The sequence below is a fragment of the Sciurus carolinensis genome, chromosome 4, assembly GCF_902686445.1.
Source record: "Sciurus carolinensis chromosome 4, mSciCar1.2, whole genome shotgun sequence".
NCBI classification, from domain to species: domain Eukaryota; kingdom Metazoa; phylum Chordata; class Mammalia; order Rodentia; family Sciuridae; genus Sciurus; species Sciurus carolinensis.
In genome coordinates this window covers 124,078,615-124,105,419 of record NC_062216.1, presented here as the reverse complement: position 1 = coordinate 124,105,419, position 26,805 = coordinate 124,078,615, and the positions used below count along the sequence as shown (strand labels likewise).

General features: G+C 38.8%; 2 protein-coding genes across 2 annotated transcripts in view; one reads left to right on the top strand and one right to left on the bottom strand.

The window, feature by feature from the left end:
- Positions 1–20,083, bottom strand: part of Tbc1d30 (TBC1 domain family member 30) — a 102,578-nt gene extending 82,495 nt beyond the window's left edge. Inside the window, exons 1-2 of the mRNA XM_047551546.1 lie at positions 19,781–20,083; positions 19,173–19,204 (exon numbers count right to left, since the gene is read on the bottom strand). Of these exons, the coding sequence (XP_047407502.1) occupies positions 19,173–19,204; positions 19,781–19,899 (151 nt within the window). The 5' untranslated portion in view covers positions 19,900–20,083. The remainder of the gene's footprint in view (positions 1–19,172; positions 19,205–19,780) is intronic.
- A 91-nt stretch (positions 20,084–20,174) lies between these two features.
- The window catches only part of Gns (glucosamine (N-acetyl)-6-sulfatase), a 40,144-nt gene continuing 33,513 nt past the window's right edge, over positions 20,175–26,805 (top strand). Inside the window, exons 1-2 of the mRNA XM_047551076.1 lie at positions 20,175–20,520; positions 26,209–26,268. Coding sequence (XP_047407032.1) covers positions 20,323–20,520; positions 26,209–26,268 — 258 coding nt within the window. The 5' untranslated portion in view covers positions 20,175–20,322. The remainder of the gene's footprint in view (positions 20,521–26,208; positions 26,269–26,805) is intronic.

The window sequence follows — 26,805 nt, the reverse complement described above, 5'->3', positions numbered from 1 at the left end:
CAGGATGAAGCCGTCAGCCCGAAGGGGGATGGGCGCTCTGGCCGCTGCAACCTTCACTTTTAAGCACGTGATTTAACTCAAATTGAGGGCAACTCTTGCATCCTATTGAGCCACCAGCTAGATATAATGCCCGGGAGGGTTTTAAGCGCCAGTAGGCAGGCCGAGGTTAGAAACTCCTTCTTCACATGCACGGGCACAATGCCCAGGCCTTCTCACCTTCCCACACGATCTGAGAGCCTTTGAAGGCGTTCTACTTTAGTTTTTGACAAAAACCTTTCCAAAACTCTGAACACCTGGTATATGCTTGGGATTTAATAACGCTGAGAAATTTTTTCTTCCAGTGAAAAACAAAGTAAATGGATTAACACCAACTGATTCCCTAACACAAGACATAGGACAGAATGAGGATTTAATAAGTAGTCAAGAGATGATCGAACTAATAAATTGAGGGAACTGGTTTTGACAGTAAAATTAAGCCTATGAAAGATGTCTTTACACTAGAGCTCAGAATATACTTGAGGTGCCCCCTCCACCTTAGACGTTTTTATAAATTTAACAATCATCAACATTGTTAGCATTTTTTTGCACACCAGGTACTGTTCTTAGTGATTTACTGAATTATTCCATTTAATCTACACTTTAATACTATAAAGCAGGTAAGCACTACTTTAATCTCTCTTTTCAGATGAGGGAGCTGAGAGAAAGAGAGGCTAAATAACTTGCCCATTCACAAAGAATAACTTGAACTTGAAGCTTGAAGTGCCTGGCTTTTATTATGGAAGAGTACTTGTTAGTCTAATACTGTTTAAATATTTTGGCATCCTCCTAAGAGGGAACAACACACCCAGTGAACAACAGTGATGCTTTCCATGTGTTCAGCACACTTTTTATATTTAAAGGCATTTTCATAAGAGAACCTGAACCTATAAATAGAAACGTGGTGTCCCTTGTCACCACCACCACAATAAATAGGACCCTTTTTGAAATTGGAATTAATATAAGGAAAACAGAAGCTTTGTGACTTTTCCTCTTAGATACCTAAAATTTAAAATTATACTGGAAATATTTTTATGGTCTTTGCAACATATGAACTTCTGCTAGCATATAATATTAAATGTATGAAATGGAGGGAGTGTATTTATTATGTTGCTGTTGTTTTGTTTTTGAATTTCTTCTCCCCCGCCCCCCATTGTCCCTGGTATTGAGTGAGTACTGAGAGCCTCTTCATAGGCCAAAGTTTGCAACAAGCAGGACTTTCATAGGGGCAAACATGAAATTGGATCTGTTTTTCATTGACTTCCCAGCCCTTTTTATCTCCTCCCACAAAGAGATATGTTGTTGACTACCAGTCTTCCCTATTATTATTTAGGGTTTTTCCACTAGGAACTATATAATAAAGAAACTCAAAGTGAGCTGCAGAGTGAAAAAAGAAGCTAAGAAAACAGTAGGTTATTAACATTCCAATTTCTAAGTTAATCAACACTTCAAAATTATTTCCCATTCTCCATTGTTATCAAATTACTAGTAAAGAGGAAACTGGTAAACTAAAAACTAAGAAGGCAAACTGGCTCAAGGTCACTGTACTTACCCACAGATATCCACATAACTCCTTTCTTACCCTGGTTAGGTGTCTGCTTAAATGTCCTCAGTGGGTCCCCTCCCTGACTACTCTATTGCAGCTGCCGATCCCCCAGCATTCCCTATTTCCCTTCTTTGTTCTCTTTTTCCATAATACTCATCATGCTCCTAACCACAGATTTATTATCTGACTTCTGCCATAAATATATAGGCTTCTGAGGGCATGAATTTTGGTCAATTTTGTTTATTGACATATGCTCACCACTTAGAGTAGTCCCTGGCACATTATAGGTGGTTAATGAATATTTTCTGAATTGAGTGAATAAAATAAAAACTAGAGAAAATACCAGCCAATTGCCTACCTTTCTGAGAAAAGTGAGTTCCATTAAAGAGAATCCTGTACATAGTGTTGGCACCCCACATTATTACTGCCAGGTGACTGGAAGTCCCCAAATAAGAACCCTGAAGTTCTTTTTTTTTTGGCGGTGCTAGGGATCAAACCCAGGGCCTTGTGCTTGCAAGGCAAGCACTCTACCAACTGAGCTATCTCCCCAGCCCAGAACCCTGAAGTTCTAAAGCTTACTCTTGGATATAAGGAAACCATTAGTCTGATAGAATATGACTATCAAACTAATTGTTATTATAAGACTAATAGCTAAAATGAAATGTACCATGATAATTATACTGCTAATAATAATTAGTATTTTAATTTGGAAATTTTGTTTTCATATATAATTGTTCTAATAATTTTATATCAGATATACCTGGGATACAAAGTCCAATACTGCACTATAATTATAAGGAACTAAAAAGCACCTATCCCTCAGTTCGATTTGCTAGAATGCAACTTATATAAAATCAGAGTACAATCTATATATTATGACCATTCATTTTCCAAACCTGTAACAAAGTCTCACCATAATCTTCAGATATCCATAATTTCACCTTCACAAAACTCACAACATTTTTACAATTTTTGTTAGCATGTGAAAATACACACGTAAAGTCTGCATTGCTGTGAGGAAAGTTATGATTATTCCTGGGATAGGCGGTTTCTAATACCCAGCAGTTAACCTTTTACTCTAATCTTTCAGGGATTACTCATTCCCTGAGTCAGAAGAAAAGTACAAAAGGTTATTGCTGGGTTTTGATTCATCCTCATGGGAACTCAATTTTGCTCTTTAATTTTTTCATTTATAACTGACTTATATGCTTGGAATAAAATGCAGTCTGTATTTTCAATTCATTAACTACACATGAGGAATATTTTTCAAATAAAACATTTTTCCTTTTATTTCCTTTTACTTTTCAAAAGGATGGAATGAGAGGTAAAGGTTTTTAGTACTTTTAAAAGTCATCAAACAGGGCCAGGCATGGTGGCACATTCCTGTAATTTCAGTGACTCTGGAGCTCAAGGCAGCAGGATCATGTGTTCAAAGCCAGCCTCAGCAAAAGCAAGGCACTAAGCAACTCAGTGAGACCCTGTCTCTAAATAAAATACAAAATAGGGCTGGGGATATGTGGTTGAGTGCCCCTGAGTTCAATCCCCAGTACTGCTCCCTTCAAATCAGAAAATTTGACATTTATAGGAACTTTGAATATCTATTGACTACCACTTTATTATTATTACACTGCATTTCAAAGTGACGGAATATAACCTTTACAATAATAGAAAGGTTGTGATTGCTCAGTGCATATCAGCTGAAAATTAAACCTCTGATATCTGTATTAAAGTAACATTTTTTGAAGAGGAAGTGACGTGCCTAGCATGACAGCACTCAGATAGCCATTGACAATGTCTGGCTAGGCAAGCTATTTTGTCGAAGTTGTTGTTTAGTGCCTCTTCCATGACTGCTTTCCATTGGGCATAAACAAATGATACAAAGAGCTTCACACTTTGTGCCTATTCCATATGTCCATCCACGTCACTACTCTAAACCTCTTTATCTCTAGTCTTCTGATCCTTTTCTTCCCGGGATTATGACCAACCAGCCAAGGCCATGCAGCACTGCCAATGAGCCCATGTATATATTCTAACTGCAGACCGTTTCTCCTTCCACATGTACTGGATGATCAGGTATCCCACCCAGAGCTCTGCCCCTTAGGAGGATTTTATCACCACTGTCATTCTACACCAATGCTGAGTAAGGCTGTAATGCAGCACCATCCATTTCCACCTTCACTCATATACCAAGTTGTTCTACCCATAAACCAAGCTTTGGTTTTTTCCTTCCTCATCTTCATACTGGTCCCTAGGGGTGAGGTAAGATAGGAGTATTGGCATAACCATGATAAATGATACAGGAGTCTGAACTATGTATTCATAATATTTGTTTGTGTCTTCTAATATCGCATGGTCCTCTTAGGAAGCTTAATGCTGGTCTTGACCACATCTATGACTTGTTTGAATCCAAGAGAACCCAACTTATAAGAATTTCAGGAAATATAGTCATTTGGTACCTCATGGATTAAAGTTCCTAGTACACCAGGAGCTGTTTTTCAAATGGCGTGTAATTCCTACTGTAGATAGCATTACCTTTCCCCAAAATCTTAAGGACCTGTCTTGCAATTTTCTTACTGGGACTTTCTCTGTCTTGCATCTTTTTCCACTACTGACACATGCCAGAATAAATGGCCCAAAGAGAAGGGTGACTTGCACCACAGGTTCAACCTGCTACCAGGACAGGCTTCATGGGCATGTCAACTCTCAGAAGTTCTCGGCGGTACTTGGTTTAATGTTCTATTGTTACCATCTTGAAATTATTAATAATTTTCTTTTAACTTGTGTTTTTTAAGTCCAATAGGACAAGGTACATGCATGATCAGAAGAGATAAGCCAAGCCAGTAGACACAGGAGGCAGTGCCAGGCACCAAGCAGTTGCCCCAAGATGCCTAGGGCAGTCAGGGGCCAGGAGGAGACCAGCTCCAGGTAGTGGTAGAGACAGAGCATCAGGGAGGCAGCAGTGCTGGTGGTGTGGTGATAGGGGTGGCAGAGAAAAAGGGCTCTGTGTAAAGGACTTGCTGTGGGAGTCTAGCTTGCCTGTTTCCTGTGTTCCATCTCTGCAACATTTGTACCAATCTTAAGTCCTAGGCCTAAGAGCTGGGACAGGAACTACCAAAGGTTAGGCTGCACGTGTCAGTAAATTATTACAAAATAAAGGCCCACATGGACATTGTAATAAAGCATATCAGTGAGCTATCAGAATTCTTCAAAGTGTTTACAGTCGAGTTTTGAAAACTTCGCAACATGGCATATCATACATCCAGAGACTTAGAAATATAAAGATGGTCTCATTTGAAAAGAATGATATTTTCATATAAAATTTTGAATTAACAAATTACTAAAAGTATTTTAAAATTAATTTTTCCCTATAATTGAAGATACTCTGATAGAGTACATGAATGGGCACTTTGAAATATATAAAAGCTTGAAATCTTTTAACTCTTTTTTTCTTTTTGGTACCAGGTATTGAACACAGAAGGGCTTAACCACTGAGCCACATCCCCAGCACTGTGCACCCACACACATAACTTTTTATTTTGAAACGGGTCCATTAAGTTGCTTAGGGCCTTACTAAGTTGCTGAGTCTGGCCTTGAATTTGTGATCCTCCTGCTTTGGCCTCCCAAGTCACTGGGATCACAGGCATGTGCCCCCATGCCCAGTGTTGGTGGCATTTTTCTTGCTCTTTGGACAAAGGGCCCTGCATTTGTTTTACACTGGATGCACAGATTATGTAGCCAGATCTGCCTGTTATCAAGTGCTTTTCTGCTCTCATCCCCACTCAAAGCTGACAGCCCTCATGTCATTCTACCAGACCCTGTGCTTCCTTTTCTGTAGTAATACAGCAATCTGTTTTCATTTTGAAGACAATGTCTTCGCACGCTGGGACCCCTAAAAACCTTTAATAAAGTGCCAGGTCCTTATTCTTTCATAGGATTCATCTCCCACCATCTGCAGTATATATATCTTATCAAGGTTTCCAGCATGCTAGTCACCTCTTGTTCATCCTGCCTGATCAGCATAATGTCATCAGTGTGATGGAAGGACAAACGTTCTGCAGGATACCCACTCTAGATCTGTTTGAACTGCATTATGCACGTAGTCACCTTGTGTTATGTATAGGGCATTTAGCACAATCTTGAGGTGAAACTACAAATGTCTTTTGTTATCTGTTCTATATGAACATGAATTGATTCTAAATTGCTTTCCTGATTGGGAAACACATTCACCAAATCTGTGGCTGTTTACAATTTACCTGTGACCATATTTATCTCTTCTAGCAAAAATACATCTATCTAATAAGGCCACTGCAATCGCGACTAATACTTGGATGAGCTTGTGGTAAACTACAATTATTCTCCATATTCCTTTCTGCTGAGGCCAGACTAGCTACTTAAATGAAGATGTTTCAGTCAGTTTTTTCGCTGCTGTGACCAGTAGACCTGACAAGAACAATTAGAAGAGAAGTTTATTTGGGGGCTCATGATTTCAGAGGTCTTAGTCCAGTCCATAGATAACTGATTCCATTCCTCATAGCTCGAGGTGAGGCAGAACAATCATGGTAGAAGTGTGTGGCAGAGGAAAGCAGGTGTGAACATGGCACCAGGAAGCAGAGAACTACTTTTCTATGGACAAAATACAAATCCCAAGGGCCTGCCCTCAGTGACCTACCTCCTCCAGTCACACCCTGTCCGCCTACAGTTATCACCCAGTTAATCCCTATCAGAGGATTAATTCACTGATTAGGTTAATGTTCTCAGAACACAATCATTTCACCTCAAAACTCTCATACACTGTCTCACACATGAGCTTTGGGGAGATACCTATATCTAAATCATAAAACATTGTGCCCCTCTCTCCCAAAAGTTCATGACCATCTTACAATGCAAAAAACAGTTACTCCATTTACAAGAGTCCCCATAGCCTTAATTGTTCCAGAATTGCCCAAAAGTCCAAGTCCAAAGTCTCCTTTGAGACTCAAAGCAAACTCTCAGCTTGAGCCCCTATAAAAATCAAGAGCAAGTTACATATATCCAATATATAAAGGTATAAAGTAAACATTCCCATTATGAAAGGAAGAAACGGGACATAGAAAGAGGGGATGGGACCAAAACAAGACTGAAATCCAGCTGGACTAACAAGTCCTGTAGTTTCATGTCCAGCATCTGGAGCGCATGGCATCATGATGGTCTCTCCAAAGGGCTTGTGCAGCTCTCCTCCTATGGCTTTGCTGGTTACAGACCACATAACCTCTCTCTTGGCTTGTCACTGATTGGTTCCTGCAATCCCAGGCAGACATTCCTAGGTACTGGCATTTCTTAATTTCAAGGATCTCCGTTACAGCTTCAGCTTCCTCCTCACACCTCCACCCGTGGCCCTATGGGAGGCAGCCAGTAGCTACTCCAACTCTGCTGCACTTTGCTTGACCTCCCAAGCCTTTTTTTTGAAATCTTGGTGGAAGCCTCCAAGACTCCCGAACTCCAGCCTTGTACCATCCTGCAGAACCAACACCACATGGTTGACACCAAGTTCTGCCACCATCTTGATCAGCAGCCAAGGCTCCAGGAACATGGCTGCAACAGCCTCTGAGTGCCAGGGTGGCTGAACATGGTGAAACAACTTCCTAGGCACCCCTGTGCAGGTAGGGTGGCACACTGGTCTCCAAGGAATTTTTACTTTTACACCCTTGGGGCTGATATGGGTGTGGTTGTGCCAATTCCTAAGATGCCCTCAAGTCATCTTTCCTATTGTCTCTGGGCAAAGTCTTAGGCATTTCATTAGTGACCGTATGTCTTTAACAACCATACATTCCTTAGCCCCAACTTTACATACAGTTTTCTGGCCAAACTGCAAGGTTTTCAAATCATTCAGCTCTGCTTTCTGCTCCTGATTATCAAAATAAACTTGACTAAAAATTGCCAGCAATATCCATGTCACTGTCTGAATGCTATGCTACTTAGAAATTTCTTTTGCAAGATTAAGAAGTTGTTTTAGTCAGCTTTCTCACTGCTGTGACTAAATGATCTGACCAGCACAATTACAGAGGAGGAAAAGTTTATTTGAGGGCTCACAGTTTCAGAGGTCTTAGTCCACAGAAGGCCAATTGCATTCCATTGGGGCACGAGGTGAGGCAGAACATCATGGCAGGAGAGTGTGGCAGCAGGAAGTAGCTCACATCATCAGGAAGCAGAGAGGAATACGCCACTTGCCAGATACAAATATACACCAAATAGCCATGCCCCAATTCCCACCTCCTCCAGCCACACCCTATCACTTCAATTGATACCATTAGGGATTAATTCACTGATTGGGTTAAGACTCTTACAACTCAATTATTTCTCCTGTGCACCTTCCTGCATTGTCTCACATGTGAGCTTTGGGGGACATCTCAGATCCAAACCATAACAGAAGTCCATCTCCTTTCAATTCAGCCTCACAGAAAGTCTCAGGACATGGGCAAAATATAGACAACTTCTTGGTCAGAACATAACATGAAAGGCCTCTAGTTCAATTTCCAATAGAGTCCTCCATTCTCTCTGAAACCTCAAGAGTCCAGTTTTTACTACCTACAGTTCTATTGGCATTTGTTATCTTCTGAGCTCCCACCAGAATTGCCCATTAGACTCCTCTTGCATCTGGAGTTTTGAGATGAATCTAGATTCCCCACTTCTTCTGGCAGATGGGGTTTGTATGGGCAGCAGGTCTTACCAAACCTTCTGGGCTTTGAAGAATAAAAATCCAAGGACAATAACAAAAGGGAAAAGTGAACAGAGTAGCATTTATATAAGTGAGACATAACTCCCATGATGTGGGAGGGGACCTGATAGTATTATAGGGCTGGGATCTTCTGGGAAACTGAGGCAGTAGAAAGGCTCCCCTTCAAGCCACTGATTCTTGCAAATGTAAGGAAAGTAGGGAATGAAGGAAATAGGACAGGCAGTTCAACAGTAACACAGGTTTATTCGGGACAAACACAGTCTCCACTGGGACCCATCTTCTGCTTATAGGCTAGGGTAGATACAGAGGAATGAGGGAGGGAAGAATTAGGCCATTGCTAGGGTTTGTCAGTGAAGGGTCCCTGTGGTGTCACCTTCTTAAAGAACTAGTTGTTTTCAGGATTTCAATACCAGATTTAACAATTTCATTTCTAATGATGATTGGAGGGTTTGGAGTTTCTTTGAATGATGATGGATATTGTCTGGGGTTTAGATCAGGCTAAGTCAGAGTGACCTTGAGGTGACTCCTGTCCTAAGATGGAGGATATTTCAAAATGGTCTTGCCTAGGTCAAATTCTACCTAACATCATTCAAGTCACAAAGATTTTGGACATGTCGCAGAGTAAAAGGCATAAGTTTACTGAAGGAATGGGAAAAGGGAACAATCACAAGGGAGAGAGTGGGTCCTCTCAGAGAAGAGAGAGACAGCATGCCTCCTCTGCATTCCAGTTTTATTGGGGATCCCAGAGAAGTTTCCAGAGAGTACCACCCAGGTCCACCTCTTGACTTTTGAATGACAACAGGATGACATAATACTTTCAAGTCCCCACTGCTATGGTAACTCTAAGTCATCTTGGCCCATGCTGACCAGTTCTAAGTGGATTCTTTACCATACATTCTTATAGAGTTTATGGTTTGGAGGAATTAGTCTATCTCTTTGAGTTCTGAGATCTGGTCTGTGAAAAGGATCACAAAGTTCTCCCCCTTGAGGTTAACTTGGATTCCTCTTATCAATGTCATTTGTTTTGGAATGTGACTTATCCTGTCCACTGAACCAGGCAGGGCTGCAAGTAAACTGCTTCTTGGAGAAGAAAGCATGGAGAGTCAGCACGGTGGGCCCATTTCATAGAATTATTCTTTTAACCTCATGTTCCCACCACTCACATGTGTCTGCCCCCATAACTCTTAACAACCTAAAACTTTTCCAGCTTGCATCTCTAAACTTTTCAAAACCCCACAAATTCCAAAAAGCTCCAAAAGCTTCTGAACCATATGGTCAGGTTAGTCACAGCAACAACCCCACTTCTCGGTACCAATTTCTGTTTTAGTTGGCTTTTTCATTGCTGTGACCAAAAGACCTGACAAGAACAATTAGAGGAGGAAAGCTTTATTTGGGGGCTCATGGTTTCAGAGGTCTCAGTCCACAGATGGCTGGCTCCATTCCTCAGGGCTCGAGATGAGGCAGAACATCATGGTGAGATAATGTGGCAAATGAAGGCAGGTTAGGACAAGGCCACCAAGAAGCAGAGAGAGAGAGAACTCCCCTTACAATGGACAAAATAAAAAGCCCCAAGTACACCCCATCAACCCACCTACAGTTACCACCCAGTTAATCCCTATCACAGGATTAATGCACTGGTTAGGTTAAAGTTCCCATTACCCAATTATTTCATCTCTAAACTCTCATGCATTGTCTCACACATGAGCTTCTGGGGAACACTTAATATCTAGACCATAATAGGAAATATGATTGGGACCACTGTGATTTGCCAATTTTGTCAATCTTCACAAAGAAGACTGTTCTTTTACTTTGATTTCCTATTTTTTGTTTCATAAATTTCTGTTCTAATCTTTTTATTTCCTTCCTTCTTCTTGCCTTAGGTTTACTCTTCTTTTTCTAGTATCTTAAGGTAGCAGATTAAATTATTGATATGAAATCATTCTTTTTTTTATTGTAAACAAATGAGATACATGTTGTTTCTCTGTTTGTACATGGCATACAAGCATACCATTTGTGTAATCATAAATTTACATAGGGTAATGTTGTTTGATTCATTCTGTTATTTTTTCCCTTCCCTCCCACCCCTCCCACCCCTCTTTTCCCTCTATACAGTCCTTCCTTCCTCCATTCTTGCCCCCCTCCCTAAACCTAACTCTAACCCCTCCCACCCCCCATTATGTGTCATCATCCACTTATTAGCGATATCATTCATCCTTTGGTTTTTTGAGATTGGCTTATCTCACTTAGCATGATATTCTCCAGTTTCATCCATTTGCCTGCAAATGCCATAATTTTATCATTCTTTATGGCTGAGTGATATTCCATTGTATATATATACCACAGTTTCTTTATCCATTCATCAATTGAAGGACATCTAGGTTGGTTCCACAATCTGGCTATTTTGAACTGAGCAGCTATGAACATTGATGTGGCTGTATCTCTGTAATATGCTGATTTTAAGTCCTTTGGGTATAGGCCAAGAAGTGGGATAGCTGGGTCAAATGGTGGTTCCATTCCAAGTTTTCTAAGGAGTCTCCACACTGCTTTCCAGAGTGGCTGCACTAATTTGCAGCCCCACCAGCAATGTATGAGTGTACCTTTCTCCCCACATCCTCGCCAACACCTGTTGTTGCTTGTATTCTTGGAAATCATTCTTTTTTAATATAGGCACTTACAGTTATAAATTACTAAGCTGTTAACTGCATCCCATAATTTTAACATGTTATGTATTCACATTTGTTCATTTCAAAGTATTTTCTAATTTCTCATTTGATTTCTTCTTTACCCAATTGGTCGTTGAAGAATGTGCTATTTTCAAATAACTTTCTCCCAATGTCCTTGTTATTGATTTCTAATTTCATTTCACAGTGGTCAGAGAATGCATTTCCTGTTTTTTCTATCCCTTTAAATGTATTAAGGTTTGCTTTATGGCTTAGCAAATGGTCCATCCTGGAGAACATCTGAAGGACACTTGAGAAGAGGGTGCATTCAGCTGTTGTTAGGTAGAAATACCTGCTAGGTCTTTCTTTCTTTGCCTTGCTCACATCCTTTACCACTGAGCTGTACTACCTGCCCTCAGCTCCCAGGTCTACTTGTTTCATAATGTTGTTCACATCTTCTGTTTCCTTGATCTTCTACCTAGTTATTCCATCCACTATTGAGGGATACTGAAGTTTCCAACTATTATTGTTGTAGTCTTCATTTTCATCAATTTCTCCTTCATGAATTTTAATGCTATATAGTTAAGGTATATAAATGTTTACAATTGTTATGTTTTCCTGATGAATAGACCTTTTTACCATATAAAATGTCTAGCTTTATCTCTAATAACATTTTAAAAAATATTTTTAGTAGTAGATAGACACAATACCTTTATTTTATTTTTTTATATGGTGCTGAAGTTCACACCCAGTGCCTCACATATGCTAGGCAAGTGCTCTACCACTGAGCTACAACCCCGGCCACATTGTTTGTTTTTAAAGTCAGTTTTGTGTGATATTAGCATAGCCATTCCACCTTTTTTTTTTTTTTTTTTTTTTTCAGTGCTGGGGATCAAACCCAGGGCCTTGTGCTATGTGAGGCAAGCACTCTACCAACTGAGCTATCTCCCCAACCCCCACCTTTCTTATTTGCTGATTGCATGATATATTTTTCCAACCTTGTACTTTCAAATTATTGTACTTTTTAATCTAAAGTGTGTCTTATAGAGACAGCATATAGTTAGATCTAGTTTTTTGTCTATTCTTACAATCTCTGCCATTTATTTGATTGTTTAATCCATTCAAATTTTAAAGTTACTATTGATGTAGTTGATTCATTTGCCATTTTAAATTTTTTCTATATTTGTTCCTCTATTATTCTTTACTAATTTTTTGCACTAAGAACTTTGACATTTTAATTTTTAAAATAAATTTTAGTTGTGTCCTTAGAGATTGCTCTAGTCTTAACATATCCAACTTAACAGAAACAGCTTCAGACTTACACTAACTTAATTTTGGTGAGATATAAAATCATTTTTCCTAAATGGCTCTATTTTCAACACTTTTATTGTATTATTGTTATATATATGTAAATGTTATAGTATATTGCTATTATTTCATTCAATTTTATATATTCTAAAGCAGCCTACAGAAAAAAGAAGAGAAAGTATACATTTATGGTTTGTGTTATAGTAACCTCTTTACTATTTCTGACTTTCATCACCTTTTCCTATGGATTTGATTTACCATCTGCACTCATTTTCTGACTTCAATGCAGCTTTGATCCCACTAATCTTTTTTTGCTGTTGTTGGCAAATACATCTCTATATACTGCAGGCCCCAAGAATATGACTCATATTCTTGAGAAAACTTGTTTTATAGACATATTGAATTTAAGATTGCTTTTAAAATTATCAGTATGAGAAATAGCATTTATCATTTTATATTTGCATAATTATCTTTACCAGTGTCCCCCCCCCCCGTTGGGGCCACTTACTTTTAGTCAAAGGAACTTCTTTTCATATATCTTGTAAGATACCCCTGTTAGCCACAAATTATTTGTTTTTACCTGAGCACTTTTTTAGTTCACCTTCATTTTATTGGATATAGCATTCTTGGTTACCAGGGTTTTTTTAAGCACATTGAGTATTTTATTCCTGCATTCTGGCCTCCATTATTTTTAATGGGAAGTAATCTGCTGACTTTTATTAGAGTTCTCCTGTGACTATTTAATTATATTTCTCTTGCTGTTTTAAGATTTTCTCCTTTATCTTTCAACATTTTTCACCATGATGCATCCACCTGCAGATCTTTGTGAACATTTCTTTCTCTTACTACTGAAATGCCAAGATCCTATGGTATAATACCTACAATGTAATGTTGAATAACAATGTTGAGGACAAATCTCTTTGCTTCTGGCCTAGAAAGATAACATTTAGTCTTTCATTATGAAATTGAACATTAGCTGCAAGTTTTTCATAAAATGTTTTTTTTAAAGGCTTATTCTGCATGGAGTTCCTTAGGTTCCTTGGGTCTGAGATCAGAGTTTTCTCCAAATTTAGCCACTTTACTATTATTTCTTTTAAAAATTATTTCTTCCTTGCAGAATTCCAATTATATGACTGGTAGACTACATGATTTTTTCTCATAAGTTACAGAGGATTTGCTTATTTTTATTTTCATCTTTTTTTTTCCTCTTTGCTTTATTTTTGTATTTTCTATTGCTGTGTCTTCAAGTTGACTTATCTCCCCACCACATTCACCCATATGGTCTTTCTCATGTTAATTCATGCAATGAATTTTTTTTTCAGATATTGTGCTATTCCGTTCCATTAAAAAAAAATTATTCTGCTTCTCATTAGGTTCACATTTTCCTTTAAATCCTTGAACATGATTGTAATAGGTGCTTTAGAATCCTGATTTGCTAACTTCATCATCTCTGCCATTTTTATCTTTCTATTGGCAATTTTTTCTCCTGGTTATGAGTCACATTTTCCTGCTTAGGAACCTCTGTTGTGGTTTTTTAAAAATCAAATGTAGGGCATTGTAAGTTTCACATTACTGAATATCTAGATTGTGTGGTTTTCCCTTAAAGAGCATTGGGTATTGTTCTGGAAACCAAGTTACTTGCAGATTGACTTCACCTTTTGAAGGCTGTATTCAAGCTTTGTTATTTGAAATGTGGAGTACATTTTGATAAGAAGTGTTCAGCCTTTCTACTAAATGTGACAGTTTCAGGTGCTTCACATAATGTACCTGATCATCAAGGAGGACCTTCCCTTCTCTGGTAGCTTGGATCTCCAGCATCTCCAACCCCTCTGAGAATCATCTCCTTTACATCACCTTGGTCATTCTTTGCCTTGCCTTATGGTGTATCACTCTTTGATTGCACATCTCAAGTGTTCAGCAGTTTTAAGAGGACACCTAGGTTATGGCTGCTGCCCCCAGATGAAGGGGCCACACAAACAAAGCTCCTGCCCTGGCTGGGCATCCAGGCACTTGGAAGGCTAGAGCTCCTGCTGGCCATGTCCACTGATGTATTACAAACAGCTCCACCAGGTCAAACTGTAGGCAAAACAGATGTTTCTGCTTCAAATATGATGCTTTAATGCAAGAAAATCCAACTATATCTTCTATTTCCCAAATCAGTACCACTCTCCTTTCCCCAAATAGAGAAAAGCAGAGGAGCATCTGCAACACCCCATTCCTCCCCTACCACTTCTCCATCCCAAGAAGCAGCTACTAACAATGAAGATCCAAGCATAGAGGAGGAGATCTTCTCATGCTGAATAGCTTTCCATCCACAGTCAAAGGACACTTTGGACAATGGAGGTTACAGAGGACCAGCCCCCACTGGCCACCAGACCCAGCAATGATGAGTCCAATAAGACTTAGGAAGACAACAGGGGTTATATGGAAATAAAACAGTCAGCAGAATCTTGTAAGACTCAATCCTCAAATATAGGAGGAAGAAGACAGTCATTTCTTTTTTTCATCTTATTATTTTTGTTTTTTAAAAAATTGCTGATAGTTACATCACAATAAAAGATTTTCCTCCTAGTTCAAGGCAGGAAATGGTGTAATGGCCTTTGTTCCAAAACAGTACAGTATCATTGCCTACCCCAGAAGGCCATATCTTCTCTGAAGACTACCAATGGTTATAGCTGTTAAAGCACATGATTTGCATTTGCTCATTATGTAATTTTATTTGCTTGACTTTTTATTTGATATTGTACGGATGTTTGCAGTTGGCACTTAAATAAGAGGTGAACTTCTCTTTTGCCTTGGTGTTTTGGAAATCAAGCGTCACAGAGTCTATAACTTGTTATATACACTTTCAGAGTTGAATTTAATCAGATGTTCAAAATGTGAGTTACACATTACCTTGTATTTACACTGTTGGGTTTTTGGTTTGGCTGTTTTTGTTTTTTATTTTTTATTTATTTATTTGGTACCATGGATTGAACCCGGGGCACTTAACCACTCAGCCACATTCCCAGCTCTTTTTATTTTTTTGAGACAGGGTCTCACTAAGTTGCTGAGGCCTTGAACTTGCAATTCTCCTGCCTCAGTCTGCCAAGTCACTGGGATTACAGGCGTGTGCCACCACACCCAGCTACACTGTTGGTTTTTATTATTTTCTATTTATTATACTTCTGGAAGTAAAGCTACTTTTTTTTTTCTTAAGTAATACTACTTTTAAAAGATCCCAAACTCACAGATAAATTTCAGCATATCTAGTACTGTTGACTTAGATTCACTTTCTGCCACCCAAATACAATTTTTTAAACAAACATTACTTTTTGGTCCCAAATTGTAACATACAAGGATATATGTGATAATGCTTTGCATTTAAGTAACTTTTTCTTCCTCTTTAAAAAAACTGCTTCAGATGTTTGCAGGCAACTAAAACACAATTTAACAATATTGCTTAATCTGACCACAATTTTAAGCAATATATTAAAAGTGTCAAGAAATTCTGGCATGAGATGGCAATTCAGTAGGAACATAGATAAAATGTTATGTAAATACCATTTTTTTTGAATTGTTGAATTGTAGGTAGAAACTGGTACAATATTAAACATATGAAGAATTACTTTTAGTTAGTAATTGATTGTAGGGCAGTTTCCTCCAAGATTTCAAGCAATGAGTAGAGACTAAAATCATATCAGGCCAGGTTCAGTGGGCCATGCCTATAATTTCAGTAACTAAGGAAACAGGAGAATGGCACATTTGAGGTCAACCTGGGCAATTTGGTGAGAACTATCTTAAAATTAAAAAGGGTTAGCACTGTAGTAGCTCAGTGGCAGAGTGCACCTGCGTTCAATCCCCAATATTGCCAAAAAAAAAAAAAAGTGTGTTTATGTGTGTGTGCATATCAGATTTGTTCACTTTCTTATTGTATATTAAGTTTGAATAAATCTTAGGGTCAATTATCACTTTAATAACATTGTATCTAAGTCTTCTGAATTAAAATTATACCTGAATGAAGTTTTGGTATACATAAAGGATATATGTGTACAATAAGCTTTTCCTTTCCTGGGCTTGTTTTTTTAAAGCAACTGAAAATTACTTACTGTATTTCATTCTAGTCTTTTTATAACAAATAATTGATCAGCATGTAAATATTTGATTTGAACACACTTTACTTAAAATTGTCACTACAGTTTCTTAGAAAACAATCTCTACTATACGCTATAACAAAGTCCAGGTGAACCAGTGGTCACAGGTTTTGTATGGACATAAAAGCAGCAGCACCACTCATCCTCATCTCAGGTTGGACAACTGACTGACTTAACAAGAAAGGGAAGCTCAATGGAGATACACCTGTTTTGCTGGAATAATTTTTTTCATATCTGAAAGGGAATTGTTTAATACTTTGAATAAGGATTTTAAAAAAATCTATGGTAGGGTGTGGATGTCACTCAGAGATAGAGTACTTCCCTAGCATGGGCAAGGCTCTGGGTTTGATCCTTAGCAACTAGAAAAAAATAATAAAATGGCAAGTATACACGCACACGTGCGCACACACACGCGTGCGACATCTATGCAAAAATTTACTGAGCTTTTAGTCTACAAAGCATCATCTTTGAAACTCTTCCCGCCAACTTCCATCTGCCCCAGCCTCCCTCCACCTTGATCTTGCTCCCTTCAACATTATTAGCAAAATAACTTTGCTTTTCCTGGATCCTTTTCTGCTTCTGGTTCAGAATGTGCCTCTAGGCCAAAAACTGGGGCAACTGTTTCCTTTCCCAAGGATCACAGTCCTGCACTGATGGTTATCCTTTGTGTAAAAACATATTTTGCCCTGTTTTCAATTCTTTTGTTTTTGTGGTACAGGGAATTGAATCCAGGGCATCCTGCATACTAGGCAAGCAGTCTACCACTCAACTATGCCCTCAGCCCACTGCCCTGTTTTCTGGTTGTTGTATTAAGAGAGTTAGTCTGGCACCACTATTCCAACATGATCAGAAGTAGAGATTATGAGGTCCTTAAATATTTAAGTGAGGGCTGGGGTTTTGGCTCAGTGATGAAGCATTTGCCTAGCATTTGTGAGGCACTGGGTTCAGTTCTTAGCACCACATATAAATAAGTAAAATAGGGGTCCATTGACAACTAAAAAAATATTTTTAAAAAAAGCTTAAGTGAAAGAGATTTACACTTTGGAATTTAGAATTAAAAGTAGTATTATTCATATAATACAAATTTCAGGAGATTTAAAAAAATTGATAGATTTTATCCATTTTTGCCAAGCTCTTAAGAAAAAAAAGGTCAAAACGAAAAGACTTACCAAAATGATTTATGAAAAATTGAAATGAGAAAATACATTTTAAAAGTGATATCAAATACATAACCAAATGCCAACTAATATTATATATTCCATATTGGACATGACAAACACTGATCAGTTGCAATTATTGTGCACTGCTCTTCTTGTAGGAAGCCGTAATGTCCAGGCACTGTGGAGCATGCCTGTAATCCCAGCAACTCCAGAGGCTGAGGCAGGAGGACTGAAAGTTCAAAGCCAGCTTCAGCAGTTTAGCAAGGCCCTAAGCAACTTAGAAAAAATATAAATGACCAGGGATGAGGCTCAGTGGTTAAATGCCTCTGGGTTTAATCCTCAGTACCAAAAAACAAACAAACAAACAAACAAAATAAACATTACACCTAAGAGTGATTTTTAACCTTTTAGTCAACTGAAAACATTGAGACTCTTTTTACACAAAGTAAAAGAGAGCTATTTTTAGCAGTGATTGAACCCAGGGGTGCTTAACCATTAAGTCAGCCCTTTTTTATTTTTTATTTTGAGACAGGGTCTTGCTAAGTTGCTGAGGCTGGCTTTGAAGTTGTGATCCTCTTGCTTCATACTCCAAAGTCACTGGGCTTATAGGTGTGTGCCTAGCACCTGGCTGCCAGCTCTTTAAAACCAATTTTACAGAACAGGAGTCGCACAGCTCATTCCCTTAATTTTGTTAGAAACCACCCCCACATCCAGTATCTGAAGTCATTAACTACTTCATTGTTTTCTAACAGTTGTGTGTTTTATTTTCAGGTTCAACTACTATATGGAGTATTTGAAACATATATGTCAACTTGTGCTTCATTTAAGTATGAAGAAATCGTCTTCCCATTACGAAGTTGTTCAAGTCTTACAACTTAGGTTCAAAAAAAATTTAGGAACTCAAAAATATATTACTAACAACTCAGAAGAGAAACACAAACACGAATGTAAATTTTTATTTGAATAGTTGATAAAATTTAGAAAGACATTTTGGAACATTACAGACTCCTGATGTGGATATAATAGTAGAAACTTTCTTTTGTCATCTTTAAATTTATTTTATTAAAGTACTAAAATAAAATTGGGATAAAAAGTAATGGAATATATAAAAGCTGATTAAAATGAGTGATAAAAATCAAGAGAAATTATTCTGACACTGACCGGTAAATAGTAACAACAATTTTTTCCAATATGAGGAAGAGTAATCATTGCATAACATATACATACATAAAAACATGTTGTGCACTTTAAACATATATAATTTGTTACATCTCAATACAGCAGGATAAAAGAGTTCACAATCTAACCTTGAATCAAAAACAATTTTATATTTTGGGCATTAATTTAGAGGTATCAGGTTCATTTGGCGGGGAGGGACAAGAAAGTCTTCCAGCGAGTCTTGAAACCTGAATTCACAGGGGTTATTTACTCTACCAGTTTTTTTTTTTTTTTTTAAATTATCTAGCTTAAGGCTGCAACTAGATTCTTGGCATAATTCCTATTGCAGAGCAGAAATCTACTTCATTTTTTACAAACTTCTTTGCCTTCAATAATTTACTTTATTAAAGCAGCAAAAAAAAGTCTGGGGCTATAGTTCAGTGGTAGAACACTTACCTAGCATGCATGAGACCCTGGGTTCAATTCCACTACCAAAAAAGAAAAAAAGAGGTATTATTTCCTTTTGCATAAAAAGTCTTACAGTTGGATACATAAGGATAGTTGTGAACACAGAGCCGCACATTGTAGGAAAAGTATTCCTACAATTATTTTTATTTTAAGAACAGTGCTTTCACTGTTTAAGAGTTTTCTCGTCTGGGTCCATCTCAGAGACACTTTTTTACTAGCAAGAGAATGGATTCTGTAATATTGAGTTGGGGATATAACTTGACAACTTACCTTACCAGATACAATGGTTTTCACAGGCTTCAGTAAAGTGGTTCCAGAATCACCACAAAAATAAATTCCTAGTTACATGGAACTCCTTCCCTAAAGATTACTTAATACTGTTGGGTGATCACGTTTCAGAATTTTTGGTTTTGTACAATGTGCATATATCCCCCAACATCTTCTACAGAGGCTTCCAAGAATCCACCACGATGCGTTAGGATAAAAGGGCCAGCATATTCCCTAAATTGTGCTTGAAACCACCATGTCAGAAGAAGAAAGTAGAACAGCATCCGACTTCTTTACCAGCTGATTCAAATGAGAATATTAAGACTTACCTCACAAGGTGCAGAGAAAATTGAAAACGACTGAATAAATGCTCGTTAACTCGGGGATTAAATATGGTAGAGCCTAGACTTCGTCCACCAGCTGATCGTATTATATATGGCAGGTGCATTTTTCCTTTTTTAATCGGTGTTTGCTGCCTCTCCCCTCCTTTTCATCTTTTCTTCCCTTCATTTTAATCTTTTCAACCAGCGCTCACAAACAGGTCCTACCAGAACATATCCGCAGCCCCAGCCTCAGGCCAGCGAGTCCTCCCTCTGCTCCAGGGTCTCGGCCCCTGTCGAGACGCTGCCGGGACTTTCCCATCCGGCCGCTTTCGTCTCGGGCCCCGCCCACATGCGCTCTCACGTGACCGCGCGTGCTCCGCCCCCTTGTCTCCGCCTCACGTGATCGCGCCTGGGGAGAAAACGCCTGACCCCAGCCCCCGGCCTTCCCGGTGCTGCCTTTCCTACCTGCAGCTCGTTGACTTCTCGCCCTTCGGTCACCTGCACTTGTCTCCACCCAGACTCGGGGTGTCCCCGGAGCCCTGTCCGCCATGCGGCTCCTGCCTCTGGCCCCAGGTGGGCCCTCGCGGGGCAGCTCCCGCCACTTGCCTGCCTGTGGACCAGCGCTGCTGCTGCTACTACTGCTACTGAGCGGCTGCCTAGGAGCTTCGGGGGTGGCAGCAGGCTCCCGGAGGCCCAATGTGGTGCTGCTCCTCACCGACGACCAGGACGAAGTGCTCGGCGGCATGGTAACTTCCATTTCTGCCCCGCCCCTCCATCTCCCCGGCTGACTCCCTGACTTCTTGCCCTTTTTCCTTAACCCCACCCCCCAAACTGGCTGCGGTGACACTGGGTCGGTTTGGGTTTGCTACTCAAGGCCCTTCTCAAGCAGCAGCTTTGATGGGCCGCAGGACTATTTCTTCTTCGGGTTTGATGCACATGTCACACACCCCACAGTGCTGCCACTCTGGCCCTTACTGCTGCGGAGTTTGCGTTCACGTCTCGAGATAAACATGTGGACTTCAGTTAAGGATAAGTTGAACCAGTGAGGCCCAGGTGCTGGAAGGAGCACGCAACCGTGATTGCTTTTGTTTTGGATAAGGGGCTTAGAGGCCATAATTTCAATCCCCTTTAGGAAGAACCTAGGTCACCTCTGCATTTGTGCCTGTGTACAGGGTCTGTACCTGATATCTATAAAATAAGTGCTGATGAAATGAACTAATCTGGTAGGTAGACTGTTGAACTGTTGAGACTGTTTGACCCTAGAGGATCAAGAAAGTTTAATTAGCCTAATGGAACGCCTGGCTAAAGCATTAGGTGCTGTCACGAGACTGGGCGGGTTGGGGGAGGGCGGTACTGGGGATGGAACCCAGGGCCTGGCTCATTCTGCGTTCTACCATTGAGCTGCATCCCCTTTTTACTTTGAGACAGGATCTCGCTAAATTGCCCAAGCAACCTAGAACTTGAGGTCTTCCTGTCTCAGCCTTCCGAGTAGCTGGGATTATAGGCATGCACCACTGCCCTGGGCACCAAACTTCATTTTGTCTCCTAGAGAGAGTTGCCCCTGTATCTTAAGAGGTTTGAAATTTATGACTTTTATCAACATTTATCCCAACCCCCTTATAATGTCAGAAATGGGGCTGACCCAAGGCACAGAAGCAAACTGTTGCCTCAAGACATAACTGACTGGCACTCTGATACTTGGTCCATCCTTCCTCTCATCTTTAAAAAAAATAAAATAAAAGGAGAAACAGCTTCATTACTTTATTCCTTTCAGTTCTCTTTTTGCTTTCAGCTAAATGCTGAAACAATGAAAACTCTCCAGACAAGAAGTTGATAACTTTTCCTGTGTAGTAACATCCTAGCTCAGTGTTCTTCAAATGAGTGAGTTGTGAAGTCAGTTTAGTGAGTAGCTACTAACATTTTTTGGAATAGTAGAATGGAAATGGTGTTTTACACATGATAATGGTAAGCATATCCATATGTACATGTATTTGAGTTGTGAAGTGAGATACACTCAGAATGTGCTCAACAGTATGTCTTTTCTAGTCTGTTTAATATACTTGTATTTCAAATCCACACTTCTTCCTCCCACACATACCTCATTGCCTTTTAGTTTCTCCCCAACCATATTGATACCAAGAGTCTTAATTTTGTTTCCCTTCTTTTACTTTGGTTTTACTCCCATTCCAAATACTATACTTATCCTCCTGCTCACAAAACTCTTATAAGTTTGTCCTTCAAGAACGTTTTGTCTAGAAAAACAAGCTCTCAGTGACTAAAGTACTTAAGTAGAAGGTCATGCTTTCATATGTCAAAACAAAATTCATTACTTCGAAGGTGTTCAGAATTCAGTTTCTTTGATTCTCATTGACCACAGTTGTTGATATATTTGTGATCTCTTCCTGTTAGTATGTTAATCCTATTTGCTTCTTTAACCTAGTAGCAGAGTCTTTTTTATAGGTGTTCAGACTGGGGAAAGGAGCCAAAATTGAGTGAAGAGCACAAGTCCAACTTAATGCCCCCAACTCTTCCGAGAATTCTGACTTTTCTTGTAGCCTTTTCCAGAATATTCTGCTAAGTATCAAACAGGGCTTCCAAGGGGAAGAGCTAGGATAAAGACAGCATTTGAGGACCTACTTGGAATCAGCAGAATGTGAGGTATTTCGTAATTCTGTTTCAATCATCACAGGAATCTACTGCTGTAGATAATTGTCTTTAAAGAAAAGGAAATGAAAATTTACACGTGGTCAAATAATTTGGCCAAGGTTCATTTAACTTGTAAGGGCCAAAGCTTGGGTATTTTATGATCCCTGACCACCATGTTTTTTCCTCCTACAATACTGTGATAATTCTGATGTGAGATGTCTTTTCACAAACCCATACCGGCATAGTCACTTCTACCATAAAGATTTTTCAGGTGACATTCAGGAATACCAGTGAATTTCTGAATATATATATAAATCTTCATGTATAATAGCTTTGTTTTTGTGCAGAGAGGGAGTCCTCTAATCCAAAAAAGATTACAAATTACTGCCTTGGTTCACAAAATAAACAGTAGTCAACCCTGCAGACAACTCAGGTTGAAGAATTGTAATACTTGGTATGATTTTGGTTTAAGGTGAAATTCTTTCAATCATCTCGATAGCCTATGCAGCTTTTGAGTCCTGCTTCATCCTTGACATTTCACTATATTTGTTCCAGGTGGGACTTTGCTTTTACTGTTTTTCCTAGGGAACTGTTCTTTTTCATTTCTTGATTGTACTTAAACATCATATGGTGCTATGGGACACACTGTTCTTCTCAGAAGCACAAGCTGCTCTTTTTAAAAATCATTCACTGTAGGAAAAAGTGACATTTGGATAAAATCTCAAGGAAACCAGGAAAGAAGTCATGGGGACATGTAGGAAAAGAATAAATACAAGCCATTGCTTTACTTAAATCAAAATAATTTTCATTGTTAAAAGTTAACCAGGCCTGGTGGCACATGCCTGTAATTCCAGTGGCTCTGGAGACTGAGGCCAGAGGATTGTGAGTTCAAAGCCAACCTCAGCAACTTAGCAAGGCCCTAAGCAACTCAGTGAGACTCTATCCCTAAATTATTAAAAAAAAAAAAAAAAAAAAAAAAGACTGGAGATATGGCTCAGTGGTTAAACACCTCAGAATTCAGTCCCCAGTACCAAAAAAAAAAAAAAAAAAGTTGGCATTTGACCCAAAGAACTTAAAGTCAGCATACTATAGTGATGCAGTCATATCAATATCTATGGTCACTCAATTCACAATAACTAGATTGTGGAACCAACCTAGATGTCTGTCAATAGATGAATGGATAAAGAAATTGGTATGTATACACAATGGAATATTACTCAGCCTTAAAGAAGAATATGGTTACGGCATTTGCAGGTAAATGGATGGAATTGGAGAATATCATGCTAAGTGAAATAAGCCAATCCCAAAATACCAAAGGCTGAATGTTTTTTCTGATAAGTAGATGATGATACATAACAGGTGGGGGAGGTGAGGAGTGTAAGGGAAGAATGGAGGAATGTTGGATTATGTAGAGGGAAATGAGGGGTGGGGTGGGGGCGGGTGGAAGAAAATATAATGGAATGAAACAAATATCTTTACCCTATGTTCATGTATGATTATACAAATGATGGGCCTCTACATTGTGTACAACCAGAGAAATGAAAGTTGGACCCTATTTGTGTACAATCAATAAGAAATAAAAATTAAAAGCTAGCCATAGAATTATCTGAATATCAAAACTTTCAAAGCAACTATCCATGGGACCTGGAAAGTAAATGATTCCTTAGGACTTTTATAAAAGGGATTTGGCTTGGGATGAGTAACACATTTACTCATGAAAACATAAGATTGGCTGCTGCTTTTCTTTTCTTTTTTTTTTTTTTCCTGTAGTTGTCAGTGGACATTTATTCGTTTATATGTGTTGCTGAAACTCAAACCCAGTGCCTCATACATGCTAGGCAAGCACTCCGTGACACTGAGTTATAACCCCAGTCCTAATTGGTCACTTCTTAATGACATTATGACCTTCACCCGATCAGCCCCTATCCATTTGAATTAGCAGGGATACACATTTTCAGTACAGTGTGGTTTCTTGCCTGGGACTTGTTCCGTTAAGCTCACGTTATGGTTATCACTTACACTATCATTAGTAGAATAAGGACTACAGTTAGGAATATAAATTTTTTAGACTTATAATCAAAATACCTATGTAGTCCTGCTTCATCCTCTGGCTTCTGCCTGCCCCTCTGACCTTGTCTTACCTCTTTCCCCTGTACCTCTTGGGCTGTTATTTCCTCAGCCCAGAGGCGTCCTCTCTGATCTTTGTATGAAGATCTCTCAGCAGCAAATTCCCTCCTGAAAGAGGCCTTTCGTGATCACCCATCTGAAGTAGTTCCCCCTTTCTACCAGCTCCAGTCACATCATGCTGTCTTATTCTGATCAATGCACTTATGACTACCTGAAATGGTTAAATGTCTCGGTCCCCATGAGTATCATGAAGTCAGGGACATTCTTTTTTCCACCATTGCCTAGATCAATGCCTGGCACACATTAAGTGTATAATAAGTGTGTTATGGTCACACAGTACAGTCTTAAAACCAAGTAAAACTTTGTTCAAGTACTTTTGCATATTGGACAGTTTGACACGTCTCAATCAACTCAGTTGTTTTCCCCACATTATCATTTTCTCTCCCAGTGTCCTCATGATAACTTGGATTCTTTGTCAAGCCGGTGTTTTGTTCAGTTCACTCTTCTCTTCTGGAAAAATATCTTTTCTGGTGATATTTTGAGAACTGGTAACGTTGCCTCTGAAGGTTAGCACAGACCTGTGCTGCTAGTGTTTCTTGTGATCCTGTTAAGGATCTACTCTTGAAATTATCAAAGCTTATCTTAAATTGGAATTCTCATTCTTTTGACCTTATAGTTCCTTAGGTTTTCTTTTATCAATATAAAACAATGGGGAAAAGCTATTTATACATTGTTGAAAATGAGCCTTTTATGAGTCTAGTTGTATATTTGGAGTATCAATCTTTAGGAAATTAATACACAAAATAACTTACCAGTGCATTTGGTGTGGTCTTAGGTTTCAAAGGTATTTTAGAAACATCATAAACTGCCTTGTATTACAACTAACAGAGCCTCTTTGATGGTGCTTTTTGCTCTGGAAAGTGAATAAAGATGATTAGTGTTCCTTTTAATTGTATTTAAATTATTTCATACTGTTATCACTCTAGGATGAAGTTAATTTTTCTCAGCAGTTGTCAGAATCTTAGATTTTGAACAAAAGATGAAAAGTCAGGATATAAACAAAGCAATTTTTGACTAACTTTGTACCTGATAAGGCTCTGTTAAATCTGCCTGCTACCTGGTTCAGGTGGTGACTTGTCTGGTCACCTTCAGGTGGTGAGCTGGAAATTGAACAGTGTGTGTCTGGGCTCCACCACTGAGATTTGAGGCCATCCCCCAATCAAAGCCTTGTTTGTCAGAATCTAATTGTTGTTTCTCTTTTAAAGGGTGGGTGGTAACTTTCATATCATTTTTAATATTCTAATTCTAAAGATGAATTCATGGAGATAGGCCAGCACTCTCTGCCTTCTAAGGTGACTAGTAGCAAATAAGGGAAGGACGCCAAAATTGTATTACATTAAAATCAGCATCACTGGAATAATGTCTTCAGCTGTGAGCGTTCCCTTCCTGCTTGTGTTGCAGACCCCTGCACTTTTGCACAGGGTACTAAACAACTATTGCCAACTGTAGACTCTGGTATATCTCCAGAATTATACAACCCTTGGCTATTGCTTAGTGACAAAGCTGACAATTGGGAATAAAAAAATATGTAAAAAGTCACAAGTTTTGGTCTGGGTGTTTTATCAGAAGAAATGTTTAATGTATAATAACTTACTTTACAGACACCACTAAAGAAAACCAAGGCCCTCATTGGAGAGATGGGAATGACTTTCTCCAGTGCTGTAAGTTTCGAAACTAATTTTGTTAGATTTTGTGTTTATAAGAAGAAATACTCTTCTGGAAGTCTGGTGTAGACTGTGAAGAATTTTTTATAGTTAAATGTCTGAGCTGAAGGAAGGACTTTATATATATAATGTTATATAGATTTTAATTGAATTATTACTTCCTGTCAATTGAAGATCAGTTGTAGGTATTTGCTAAGCCAGTCTGTGCTACAACTCAGAATCAGAGAATTTTATCTAAAACCTCAGCCTTAGATTTGAAAATGGATTGATAGAAGCAAGTGATGTTTATACTATGTTACCTATTCTATGGTTAAACCCAATTAACTGATGGTCAAACCTGACAAAGATAATAGCACCTAAAAACATGTATATTTATACACAATATAAATACACTAAAAGTTATGCTTCACATATATAATATCAAAATACATTCTATTGCTGTGTATAACTAATAATAGATTTAAAAATTAATAAAATAGAAATTTAAAAAAGTACAGATGCAAAGATCCAAAATAAAATGCTACCAATTCGAAT